The 14,033-nt window shown below is 42.0% G+C and overlaps 1 protein-coding gene across 3 annotated transcripts in view; it reads right to left on the bottom strand.

The window, feature by feature from the left end:
• Window positions 1–2,801: 2,801 nt before the first annotated feature.
• Window positions 2,802–14,033, bottom strand: part of OGDHL (oxoglutarate dehydrogenase L) — a 51,829-nt gene continuing 40,597 nt past the window's right edge. For all 3 annotated transcript variants that reach the window (XM_059477289.1, XM_059477288.1, XM_059477290.1), the window contains exons 18-23: window positions 10,726–10,797; window positions 9,783–9,908; window positions 9,096–9,168; window positions 6,872–7,035; window positions 6,183–6,337; window positions 2,802–5,474 (exon numbers count right to left, since the gene is read on the bottom strand). In XM_059477289.1, the coding sequence (XP_059333272.1) occupies window positions 5,351–5,474; window positions 6,183–6,337; window positions 6,872–7,035; window positions 9,096–9,168; window positions 9,783–9,908; window positions 10,726–10,797 (714 nt within the window). In that variant the 3' untranslated portion in view covers window positions 2,802–5,350. The remainder of the gene's footprint in view (window positions 5,475–6,182; window positions 6,338–6,871; window positions 7,036–9,095; window positions 9,169–9,782; window positions 9,909–10,725; window positions 10,798–14,033) is intronic.

Consider the following 14,033-nt stretch of genomic DNA (forward strand, 5'->3'; position numbering starts at 1 on the left):
CCATTAATGACTGAATCACTTAAGTGTCACAAAGGAACTGCCTGGTGCGCTTATTAATAATTGAAAACTTTGAGGAAATCTGTGAAACATTTTCAATCAAAGCTAATAATTCTCTAAAATATTATTTTCCCTGAATAATTACTCCTTTTGTTCTTTTATTCCTTTTGGATAATAGGCAACATTTTAAATAAAGACATTAAAAAAACCTGAAGTAACTGTTAAGAGGTATCTAAAACCAGAAGAGGTTTCAATGTTAAAAAGCACAAATTAGAAAAGAAAAAATATTAATCTGTTTCCTTCCAGCAAGTATGCTGAATTTCTATTTTAGACTCCATGCTGTTCCTTGATGTCTTACACCAATGATTAGGAAAATGTACTTGCTTAATCTCTGTCCTCATTCTGTATAAACATGAAGAAAAACTTTCAATTGTCTTTTTGATCAGTAGAGGCCATGAAATCAAGATTTCTATTGCTACACAACTGGACTTTGGAGGACTACTCAACAGTCAAAAGGAGCAAAGAAAGAAAAAAAACACGATTTTTTTTTTTTATCAGGCCTCATAGGAATCTTGAATGCCATATTGTAGTTACTCTACTCAGTAACCTTTACTATTCAGGAACAAGGGCAGAAAGATATAAGCAAAATTACCCATATTTAGAAGTGTTTTTTGGTGTCTAAAATGATCATCAGCACAGAAAGGTTGTGTGACAGGTACTGACAAAATCTCCAAGACCTGCAAGTTTGTCCACAGGACATGGAAGGAGAGAGAAGTAGAGCTTCAGTGTGTGCCCATCCCAGCAGGTCTCACCTGGGGATGATGGCTGCGGCCTGGAAAAATCCAGGTTATTCTATAGCTCTGCCCAGGAAAGGAGAGTTAATTTTCTTTAGTATTTGGGGGTTCTTTTGCAAAAAGAACAAAATCCATTTCTTTACCACAGACAGGTCCCCTTGCTTTTCCCAAGCCAGCCTCACTGCACTCCCACTCAAGTGGCAGCATTTTCCAGCCTGAGCAGCTTTCACCGCTGGCTCCCCTCAGAGCCCCACAGCCTCACCCATGGGCTTTACGCCAGGCCTGACGGTGTCAGCAGCTCTGACAGTAATTCAGTGTTCCCTTCCCCCCAGGGCCAGGACAGCACATCCCCTCCCAGTTCCCAGTCTCTTACCTGCCCTTACAAAGTCTGAGGCCACTTCTCCCTCCTGAGCCTTTCCCAGCAGCCATCCTCGGCCTTGTTCCCCTCACCTTGACTCCATAATTCCTTCTTACTGCGGAAATGGCGGCAGCGCCACACAGGGCGCTCACAGGGCCCACACAGGGCACAGCCCTTCAGTGTGGGCAAACAAGGCAAAATGCTTGAGGTATTTAGGGCAGGACAGCAAATTACAGAGAGAGGGGCCAGCTGTGACCACAACCTGGGCTTTAAGCCCCACAGCACACAGGCCAGTCCCCTCAGCCACAATGAATTATCCCCACCTGCCCTGGGCTGCTCGTTAGCCCTGACGCCCCTCAGCACATCCCAGGCCCAGCACCAACCCCAGGAGCTGCCTGGAAAATCAAAACATTCCTAATTCACTGGACCTCTATGAGAGACAACAGTGTACTCTTCTTCCATCTTTGACCAGACTTGTTAACCTTACAAATCTATTCTATCTGCTTTTACAGCCATTTTGGCTTTATGTGAGTACTAAGTGTGCTGCTGGTTCATGTTCTAAACAATGTTCGACATCATCTATGCCAACAGCAATTAAAAGAAGAGATATATACACACACACACATATACATACACATACATACATGTATATATGCATGTGTGAAAGCATAGAGTAGAGATTCCCAAGCTTTCATTCTGTTGTTATTCTTAGCAGCAGTGGATATTCCCAGCTCTGTATCAGAGGCAGCACATCTGCTGGTTGTGCACCCAGGTAAGAGCTACCTAGAGCTCTTGGAACAGCAGCCAGGCAGTCTAGCAAGGGATACTTAAAACAAAACACAGAAAAGAAACAGACAGCACCCCCCAAGGCACACGCTTTCATCTACTCAGTTCAAACAATGCACACATTCCTGGCTCTTGTCTAGTCTCATATATTAATTTTTACCTCCTGGAACAAGCAGAATGGTTTCTCTTCTGGAGAACAGGCTCCTCCTCTGCTCTAACACAGACTCTGATTGTACCATGGACAGAGCAAAGGTTTCCATCAAGCACTCTCCTGCTGTCTGTCAAGAATGAAGAACAGTGACAAGTCTTGCTGCTGTGGTCATGCACAGCGTGGTGTGTCACCAAGTAGATGAAGTCAACTCACTCTCACATTTGCTATTTCTTCCAAATTGCAAAGCTGTCATTTGAATTTCAGTGCCAACTATTTTCACAAGAGGTCTATATAATACTTCAGTTCTTGTCAAGCATTATACAAAGATGAATCTTTTAATCATATACTATCTCAAAGCTGAAGACACAACATGTTTAGAAATTAGAGATGTTAATTCCAGTCTAGTTCCAGTATTTTAAAAACTCTCCTCGAAATAAAAATGCATTAATGTGTTATTTCAAAAAAAAAGCAAATAAAAAACCAAATGTTCTAATGTAACTTCAATGTTATTGTCAATTTTGACTCAATGGTTTTGAATAATTATCTTTTGCTAGTCCAAAGGCTGTCTACCTCACTGCTTCTATGTTTAAAAAAGCCAACACTGAGGAAACAAATAGAAAACAGACAAATGATCTGTCCTAACACTTTTACAAATAGGATGTTAATATCCCCACTCAAAGGAGAAATTGTCAAAAAGAACAGCCATAACAGAGAATTTTCTTCTTATGTACTTTTATTTTATTGAGTTTTTTTGCATCTTTGATGGACTTTTTATGCAAGTATTATGCCACAATCTATGATACACAATGAGAGTGAAAATCTGTTATTTACCATTTATATTTCTATGTTAATTTTGTTTTCTACCTCTGCATATACTGTGGCAAAAGTACATTTATCATATTTCATGCAGCGCTGACTGCCTTATGCAAACTGAGAATACAATAAACAGAGCCAGCAATATTTAGCTGCACTCAATTCTTGCTACAGAAACAAGCATTCATAAAAGCATTAAAATACTTTGGGTGATGGTTACTGTCTATCAGCTTAATGTTTTGAGCTATAGAAAAGGATAGGAAACAACATTTGTGGCTGTCAGCTGCAGTACTTTCCAAGTTCATTAGGTTTTCAAAGACTAAATTAGTTTAAATGCTTCAGTGAGAGAAAAAGCCCAAGGCAACGAGCCTGATTTCAAAGGATGCTACAGAGTTTCACAAACATTAGACTAAGCTCAGTTCTGGGTTCCATGGTAAGTACCTTACCACATCAATTCTTTGCTCTGACAGAGGATTGTTTCTTCACCATCATGGTATATCCAAGCCAAATAAAAGGACAATTCAAGGCACACAGGCCTTTTTGGAAACATGCTTGGGTATGTAGTACTTGATCACAGCTAAAGCTTTTAATTACAGCTTTTTATTTTGATGAGACAAGAAGCTTTCCAGCATCACCCGACTCTTTGAATCAGACATGAAGCACCATGCTTTGTTATGTCACAGTCCATACAGCAGCAGCAGGGCAAGGTACTCACAGAGCAACAGCGTGTCCAAGGAGCATGCTCAGGACAGGAGGTGGAGATGGGGTGAAGCCTCATCTCTGTTTTCCAGTCACTTGTTATGCTGTCTCCAGGCACTGCAGGGGACATCCAGTCTGACCCTCAGGGTCTTTGTGCAGCTGCTTCCAGCTCCCTGCCCCAGCCCAGGCATGGCCATCCTCTGCACCCCATGGACACTGCTCACCTCACCATTCCCTCTGCCAGCCAGAACACAGAGGGCAGAAAGCCTCCTGCCACTACACAGGTTATGCTGCAGAAACCTGCACTCACAAGGCCCACTCAGAGCCAGTTCTCCTGGGGCAGAGGGAACAGGACTTCTGACAATACTAGTGAGGAAAGCTGGGCTCCCCTGCCTTCTAGCACTATGGAAGAAGCACAAGCAATGCTTCTCAGACCACCCTGCCATGCAGTGCCTCCCCAGAAGCCAAGGACTAGTTCCCAGCAAGAGAAACAGCCCCTGCTGCTCTCTCCCCTCCAGCACTTGCTGTACATCAGACACAGAGCAGCTTGAGGAGGTTCACTTTTATACCCATACTCAAAGTACATGTAATTGAGATACTAATTGACAAAAAAACATAAAGGACCAAAAAAATCAATCACTACTTGTGCAAAACCATAGCATGTGCTTTTGGTAATTCTGCAGCTGTTGCTTGCCCACCTTCCTCTTAAAAAAAGGGTAAGTAAATCAGGAATAGCCACTTCAGAACTGAATTATTATCAGCAAGGAGGTGTGAGGTAGGGAATAGCACTGGACAAAGCAGAAAACCAACTGCTTGTTGCAAAAACAGAGATTTCTCATCCAAACACCATCTTGTAATGGTCAAGGAAAAGCATATCTTAGTATTATGGTGAGGGAAAGACTTCTCATCCAAAACAAAGATGTTTACAGGACCCCACAGTTCCCTAATACCAGCATCAAAGCAGGCAGCCCAGGGAGCAGGAGCACCTCTTACTTTTGAAGTCATTTGATGCTGAATTCTCCTGGTGATCACCCACTGCTCTGTCAGCTGTGGTCTCATGTACACTTCTTCCCTCTTCAAGTATCCCCAAACAACCTTTTCTTGGTCCCTTTTACTTCTGCCCTTCTTGACCTCATATCTAAGTGGTTTATGCTACTTTCTGTTATCACCACTTGAACAACTCTGTAACGCGACTCCCTGTTTCCAGCCTCCTCCTCACACCTCCAGGTTACCTCACCATCTCCTTCCAACAAACACAGCTGGTACATTTCTCTACCAAAGTCATCTACCAACTCTGCTTTTCAGTTTCATTACTTTTCTCTGATATATAGACAGAAATAAGTAATTTCTTTTCCTTGTGGTAATGACTCTTGTGTGCATAACTATGGTGCTGTCCATGCCTACTCTACTTACTTAGAGCAATCAGACAGTGCCCACAGACTGAGAGATGAGCCTCACCAAGCACACATTGCATTCTGAGACAGGAGAAGCTTCTTGTGTCAAAGAGGTCCCAATTTAAATAGACAAGTGACAAAAATGGTGGAAGATAAGCTGGAATTTTTTTTCCTTATAAACTGAAAAGCAAGGTACAGAGTAATGAAGACAGCTGCAGGATCCTTTTATTTGGTAAAGCAAAAAATACATACTTTCCAGTATTCTCCCCACTTTCCTTTTGGATGCAATGTTTTGAGAGATTACCAGACATCCAGACTGGATGTCCCCTGCAGTCAGAGACAGGTCAGGGCTCTGCAGTTAGAATGTCTTTCCCTCAAAGGCCTCCAGGTTGAAAGCTGTATCCAAGAACCTTCTGAGTGACACCAGATGCGTGTTCTTGTTGCCTGTGGCAGCTGCAGCAGCAGGCTCTCGGCCAACATACCTTCACAACAAAAAGAATTGGGCAGACAATGAGGTGAGAAGAGACACTATTTTGACAATAAAAAGCATGAGAACATGCTATTTCATGCATTCAAGTCAGCTTGGCAGGTTTGGATATTTAGTCATCAATCTTTCTTAAATAACAATCAATCTAAGTTCTACCAAGTTACACCTTCTGGTCAGCTTCCCTCTCTTTCCTCCCACCATTGTTAAGCTGTGTCTTCTTCCCATCCCTCCCAGGGCAGCCAGGTACACTGTCTCATAACTAGGTAACTTGCTTTTAGCAATGAAGACTCACATTCCTTTGACAGCTGCATGGGCAGATCTGAGAGTCAATCATCTAAAATAAATGCAAAAGTGCCTGAACTGAGCTCACAACAGCTGTTTCCTGCAGAAACCTAATATCTGGAATGAAATTCTTAAAATGACAGAATCTTAGACAAAAGAGAGGTGAGTGCTGGGCTAAGTAGCAATAAATACAGACCTAGTTACTGATCTTCTTTTAGATCTACAAGGAGAAGCAATATGTGCATCTTATATTTGAGAAATAATAGTCTAGATTTTTCCCTCCTTCACCAAGAACCCAGATTCAGAGGTTTTGATTTGTGAAGAACCTGACTTACCCATAAATACCTGAAAACAGTCCCAACCAAATTTAAAAGCAAACACATCAGCCCAGGAGACAGAGCAGTTGTTTAAAGTCTCATACCAGATGGGTCGAGTGCGGTTCACAATAGTGCGGAAACGAGGTCTGACATAATCGTAATAGCCACTGTTTTTGTGCTCCTCCTGACACCAGACCAGATCAGCAGTTGGATACTTCTCAAGCTCTTCTTTCAGCAAGTCAAAGGGGAATGGTGAGATCTGGAAAAGGAGGGTAATAATTGTCAAGGGTTTCCTCTTATGTGGTAATAGCCCATGGTGAGTCATTACTTTTCCATGGAGAGTGAGTCATGTTTCTCTAATTGATTTAATGCTCAGAAATGAGTACACAAGTATTTTATAGTTGTGTTAGGATGAACAGAAGTGATTGTAGTCCAGACCACCTGCACTCCTATGGCTTTTTTAGTGAAGTAGCTGTAGCATGCCCTTAATCAATGAATGACAACATAGCTTCAAAGTGCTCTATTCACAAAATTTAATGCTAGCAGACTGCATATTCAAATTTAAGGTGCTATGATATTGTAATCTTAACTTTTCCAGAACAACATAACAAAGTGATCAAGTTTTCTGGATCTCATTGTCCAGTATGCAATTGATGTGTTCCTTCTCCACAAGGCCGCAAAGGACGTGAGATGCTAAGTGCTAGAAAAATGCTATCACCATCCATTCTAGGAGGGGTCTACTTAAATGCACAGAAACCACACCACCCTGTCTTCTGAGGATCAGGGAGCTCACCTGTTCAAGTCTGGTTATAGCTACTTGTTTCTCCAGGTCTTGGTTCTTTCTCTCTTTCACAAGGTCATAGTAGACTTTTCCTGTGCAGAGAATCATGCGCTTGACCTCATGTGGTTCCTCAGCTGCTGGCCCATTCTCAGGAATCACACGTTGGAAACTGGTACCTAGTTGGAGCACAAATTAGAAAAAGTGCCCTCAGTGGACCTGACATTTCAATAAAGCAGCCCAGGAAACAGCCCTTTAGTCCTTTACTGAGCAAGCAGTAGGTTGCAGTGATTGAAGGGTTCTCCTGCCTCTCTGGTCCTACTTTTCACACTGGTAACTTGGCTAAAGTAACTTTCAGCAGTTCTGTTTCAAGAAGTTAGAGAATTTCCAATAATCCAGTCTTTCACTACACTCAATAGACAGAATCATATCAACAGCAGACTGTTTTTCAGCTTTGTGCTGTGCATTACATCTTTAATTTTAAATTGATTGGGCAGCTTAGCTTGGCTTCCAGTTTGGTGTTTTTTTCCAGACAATCACCTGAAATATTCTTTCTTCTTTCCAAGATTATCTCAACCATGTAACATTAATACAGCTTTACAAATCTCAGAATATTCTATAAAAACAAAACACATATCCGTAATGCAACTAAATCTGGAAACTGCAGAAATATTTACCCAAGCACACATATTACTGCTGTATATTTGATTTAAACTTCTGTTTCAGAGCTAAAACAGCAATAGCCAAAGCAAGAACTAGCACAGAGCTGAGCCACATGTATAAATGCTAGTGTACAAGTACCATTTCAGATGCATATCTTCACTGCTACCACCTCCCAGGAGTACAATTTGCTTGGTTACTGGAAGAGGGACTTGATGGTCTAAAAGATCCTTTTCTTTGCTCTCCTATATGATTGAGTAGAACTATTTCCACATTAAACAACTGCAGGGTAGCAGACAGCAGCTCAACCTCCTATTCTGAATCAGCACACCCCCTTAGCAGGAGAATAAGCTCCTGTTTGAATCATTTGTCTTGGAGAAGAAAAGCAACAGCACAAACATATCAAAGAAGAACTGATTTATATCAGAATTATCCTGTCCCACTGAACAGCAGAATTCATCATTAAAAAAGACTGAATCTGTGCTTCATTGGGTCAGCTGGAGTCAATCTTCCTCTCTCTCAGCTTTCGATTAAAAGCAGAGCAAAAAGGGTTAGCTTAGAGTCAGAAATACTTTATTATCTGCTGTCCTCTTTAGCAGAAACATGAAAGTATGCCAAAATTCAATGTTAATTTGGAGTTTGGCCACTACTGAGGTTAGCCTGAAGTAGAGGGGACTCCCAAGACAAAGTGACAAATCCCAAAGCCTACAGAATTTCTAATCTGACCCATTCTACAGAGCTTTTAAACAGTAATAAAAACAGCAAATGCCTTTGCTTGAGGAGCAGATTTTACACACTTACAAAAATAAAATAATACAATATTTAAGCACACTTATGCAGTGTAAGTTGCTTTTAAAAAACTGAGCAGTTGCTCTCTTCTGACAGTAGTCAAGACCCTCACTGGAACTGGAGATAGACCAGCACACCTATGCCCACATTCTCACTCTGAAGAGTCACTTTAATCCCTCACTCATTACATGTCACTGCATTTCCTGATGCCACTCCAACACAGACTAACCAATGCAAGGCAGGACAAAACCACTGCAGTGTTTGATATTCCCCTTGCAGTCACTGTGTGTCTCTTGGTGCTGATGGAATGCCAACAACAGCTCTGAACTCACTGGTCTCACTTTAGATCGCTGGTGTGACACAGCAGCCCCAAACCAAGCACTGTAACAAGAACTGGGCACATTATTCTTCCAAATGGGCCCAGTGTAATTACAACCTATCCCTCAGTCATGGGGGCAGGAGGCATGGGCCATACAAAGAACAATTACATATTTAAATGAAGAGAAAAAGGGCAGAGGGGCATAGTAGCCTCTTGAGGGGAAACTCCCTGCAGAGATGGGAATGCACTTGCCATTAAGTTTAAGGGTTAAGGTTACAAGATAAACCTGTAAAAATTAAGAACCTATATGTGAAAGCAAAGTTTTCAGCAGAAGTCCCTGCTCGCTCTCACTATGGCAGCTCCACAGGAATTATGCCAAAAGAGAAGACAAACTCTGCAGAGCAGATTCAGAGTCTGACATGCAACTTGGTATAGCTAATTATTTCCCCACAATACTTTGAGGTGACCTACCAGATACCATTTCATCAAAACTGGATTTAGCTTCTGGATGCCTCAGCAGTGACTTGGGTGTCAAAACAATCAGCTGTAAGACAGAAATTTTTCCAAGACTCAGGAGCTGCTTTATCTTCATTACACATGCAACATTTGTAACACTGTGCACACAAAACCCACAAACTGAATATTATATAGAATAAATTAGTATGAACACCAAACACAGTAATTTTTTTCCTGTTTTAAAAGCCATGAAAGTTTCAAAATAATTCAGAAGATTTAGATAGCCTAGTCCTTTTACAGGTTCTCAAAACTCACTGGTTATGTTTTTTTTTGACAAGAAAATCAAATCACAGGCTATGAACCAGTAAAACATTTAACAGCTGTATCTTGGGTCTTTGAAGTTCCAGCAATTAGACATGCAGATGATAGTTCTGCAACCTGTAAGCTACATCACTAATATCTCGACAAGCTCATCTGAAGATCTGCATAGCCAGATGGAAGCAAAGCTGAAAATCAAGTTTTAGAGCCACAGTAAATCAGAGCTGAGCTTCTTTCCATCAAACTGGCAACTTCAACCTGTGTTCAGTTAAGGTTTTTCACCAGAAATCCTCATTCTTTTCAGCAGTGTGTCATATGCAAAGGCCACTCCTTGTCTGATGGCCAATTTAGCTGGAATAATCAAGTCCATTCCGGTAACCTTACCGGCTTTCTGAATGGCAGCAAGATCTGCCTTCGGAGGACATGGAAGTAATTGGCTGGAGTGGAACAATTCACCACAATCCAGTTGCAGTCATACAGCTGGGAAACTTCAAAATGCTCAGTGAACTCCTGAGAGAAACATTAAAGGCATTAGAAAAATGTCTGAAAGATGAGATAAAAGGCTTGAAAACCATCCTTCTATTTCTGACTCTCAAACTTCTTTCCTCGAAAATTTTATTTAGCAGCTCTCAGCTGAGATTGTTTTATTGGCTAGGCAACCATCCCTACAAAGCATCCTTTCTGTTTCTATTTCTTCCCAAAAATTTATGCAAATCAACATGAAAAGTTTCCATTAATTCAGAAAAGATGGGAAGTCCAGGAAGGAAAACTGAGGAGGACTAGGATATCAGCAGTGGAAAAAAAAAATAGAACTGCTTTGAAAGAACGTTAAACTGAAATTCATTTTTTCAGTGTACAGTTGGTTTTCACTCCCTTTCCCATCTTGTAGAGCTGTATACTTTATCTGTAGAAGTGAATAACCAATCTGTGAAAGTCTTAGCCCAATCAAAATTAGAAGTTGCTTATTTTTGTGCTCCTAGCAGCACAATTCAGCTCCACTGCAAAGAGCCAGGCTAGTCTCACTTGACCTCCTTTAGAAATTGGCTGGAGACACCTATTTGCAGTACACACAGCAGTATAAACAAGTGGGATCACTGGGCCCTGAGGAACAGCCATAAAAAGATCATGCTGCCAGAGATTAACTGTATGTGACCTCAGCTTTGTAATGAGCAGCAATGCTGCAGACTTCCATTACCTTTACTGGGATCAAGTTAAAGTTACACCAAGACTTGAAGCTAAATCCTAACCTGCCATACCTAGCAAAAAGGATACTACTAACAGAAAATCTCTGGGATGTGAAAAGCAAGACAAGGACAAAGCTACTTACTGGATAGGCATCAGAATCATCATTGCTCATCTGCAGAAACCTCTCAGGCCTGGCTGATGAATGCTCTGGACCCTGGTAAAAGTATCATTTAAAACCATGTTAAAGAGTTACATGAGCAGTTAGACATCAGTCTAGATCACTCACTGCATGAGTACCTCCTGTTCCCTCTGCACCAGCTGCACACCTGCCCCCCAGCCAAAGGCATCAACAACAGCAGTGAGAGACAGGACACACCACAGGACAGAGTTCCTCATCTTTGGCTTTCATAGGAGTTTGGGTTTCGCTTGTATTTCCAGCTGTTTCTACCAGCTGCAAGTGATTTCTACCCTCAGACTAGCTGCACAATGAAGACCACTGGAAAGGCAGTGGGTCCATGTGGGCACAGCAATCACCTTGCTAATGCAGAGCAAACAGGAGCACGAGGAATGTCAGGAAGAGAAGCACTGGGTGCCTCAGAGAACTGCAGGGACTCACACTTTGTGCATGCTGAACAGAAGCAAACACAAAGTTAACTGCTGACCACTTTTGCTGTATTAGCAACAAAAGCAGGCACAGGATTTGTCCTACTATTGTTCACTGTTCTGTACAGGACCAAATACTGAGATGAATGCTTTAGCTAAAATGGATCAAAATACACGCATGCATTATCTACCAGACTAACCTACGATTAATTTCTGCCTCCTCAGGAGATATTTTATGTTCTGTCATTACTGAACACTCTGTTGAAGTGAGGGGAGAACGACCATCCTATAATGCATCGAACTCAACTTTATTGATCGATCAGTCAGTTTAAATAATAGTGTTAATGCACTTCATGCATATTCCAAAATCCAGGTTTATGATAGGCTAACAGAGAAAACTCTAACCACTCCTTTTGTTTTACAATACCGTTGATTGTTTATACAAAATAAAACCAGTGTTCCCACTGTGATATGAACGGTTCCCAAAACTTCCATATCTCTTCCCAGGGTGCCATCTTTTCCCAGAGAGGGTGTTTCACTTGTTATGGGAAGACTGCCTGAGAACCTTATTGTTTATACAATGATGCCTGAGAGAGACTAATTGTTTATAGAAGTCAGGCTGGGAACTGCTTTGGAACTGCTTCACAGCTACCTGTTACTTTTCTCTCAATTGCATGGCTTCATGGCCTTTTTCCTCAAGCCATGCCTGAACTAAACTCTCCACAACACTCCCATCCACTGTCCCACTAGCAGTACCCATGGCAATTACTTGAATTGCACAAATGCTGTTAGCTCCATTTTACATTAGCAAAACATGGATACTGGCCACAGAAATTATCAGAAATAAGGAATGTCGCAGAACCTGTTGTTTTTCCTTTTCATGTCCCTGTTTATAAAGGATAAGAGAAAGCTGTGAGGAGTGTGAGAATGCAATGTGCTGTTTTATGTATTGCTATTTCTGACAGCCTTGGCTTGTTCAAGTGACAGGTGCCCTTAGGAAGGGTTTTCATTTCACACAGCTGTTAAGTATTTTAACCCAAAGACAAACTATTACACCTCTCATCTCTCTCCATGTCTCCTAAGTTCATAATGTTCATAAAGAGATTTCTTCTTTTTTATAGCTATCTCTCATAGTAACTTCCTCTATTGAAATCTTAATTCATGAACTCCAAAATCAGTCATTACTCTGACAACTGTGGTCCCCCTTGACTGAACACATCCTCCTTCCTAATTCCAAGTGCAGGATTCCAGATCCATAGGAGGGACTCAAAGGCAATTCAAGGACTGGAGCACCTCTCCTATGAAGGCAGGCTGAGACAGTCAGGATGGTTCAGCCTGGGGAAGAAATGGTTCCAGGGAAATATTTTACAGCACCTTACAGTACCTAAGGGGAACCTACAATAAAGCTGGAGAGCTACTTTTTACAAGGTCAGGTAGCAATAGGACAAGGGTGAATGGCTTTAGGCTGCAAGAGAGCAAGCATAGGTTTGATACAAGGAAGAAAATCTTTGCTGTGAGGGTGGTGAGGCACTGGCACAGGCTGCTCAGAGCAACCTGTAGATACCCTGTCCCTGGAAGCGTTCAAGGCCAGCCTGGATGAGGCTTTGAGCAGTCTCTGGTCTAGTGAAAGGCTCCCTACCATAGTGAACAGGTTTGAACTGGATGGTCTTTACAGTCTTTTCCAACAAAAACCATTCTATGACTCCATGATTCAGTCTGCTTCATGGACTAAGGGAATTCAAAGGAAAAAAACATTCTGTCGTCAACAAAGGTATAACACAAACAGCCTAGAACTGTGCCTTGTATCACTGCTCCTTAGAATTCTGCCTCCAGTTTTGAGGTGCCAAATTATCTGGTCACAGAAGGAAAGGACTTGAGAGCAAGGAGCAAAGCTGCAGAAAACTGTGGTGCACAGTAGCAGCCCAGTTTATTGTATCACCTCTGCTGTTCGCATCTGTTTGCTGTAAATCAAATCCTGCACTAAGCATGGCACACACAGCACAAAAGCCAGTGCTGCACAGGCACACTGCAGTCAGTACACTGGGAACAGAGATGTTCCCAGCAAACAATTACAGGAGAGGCAGGTGAGGCTTTCCCATCACTCACACACTGCCCCAGCAACAACCTCAGTCCAGAGCCTCAATGTTCGCATCCATCTTCGGTTTCTGTGCTGACACCACCAATCAGACTGCCAGCAACAACTGCGTGGGATGGGGTAGGGTTTATCTCTACTGTGACCACCTATCCAGTGAGACCTATACTGAATCCATTAGCTACTTTCAGAGGAGTCCCCAAGGAGCCCTTAGGCTGCAGAGTCTTTCAATCACAGCCAACTTGCCTGTGAATGCATGACCTAGAGGTGAAGGGATCCATATCCCATTAAGAATCCTTCCCCAAATCATCTTGTCCCCAACACTGTAGTTCTACAAAGACTAGTCCCCCTGTAATGAAAAGGTCCTCTGGGAAGAGAAAAAGATTTCAGCAGCCTGGTGGGATTCTGAAATATTCCAAAAGCAGCTGACACTAGTAGCAAAATAAGCATGTTTCAGAAGACCTGTGCAAATCTTCTCTGCCAAGTGGCTATGGGAAAAGAAAGATTAAATGTATTCTAAGTAGCAGAGAATCAGCCCCTTAAGCTGAGTGCTTCCCTGCAGAGGACCACACCTCCTGCTGAGGGCTCATTCAGGTTGTCCCCTCAGGATACAGTTAAAAAAATTAATTTATCAAAACCCTTGTGAACAGCATCAGACCCATTATTCTTTAAGCACAATGGATGTGGAAAGCCATTCATAAGACATGAATGCACCCCAGTGTATCAGGACAGGATCATAATTGAATGGAAATAAA

Source organism: Ammospiza nelsoni, chromosome 8, assembly GCF_027579445.1.
Source record: "Ammospiza nelsoni isolate bAmmNel1 chromosome 8, bAmmNel1.pri, whole genome shotgun sequence".
In the NCBI taxonomy this organism is placed as follows: Eukaryota; Metazoa; Chordata; class Aves; order Passeriformes; family Passerellidae; genus Ammospiza; species Ammospiza nelsoni.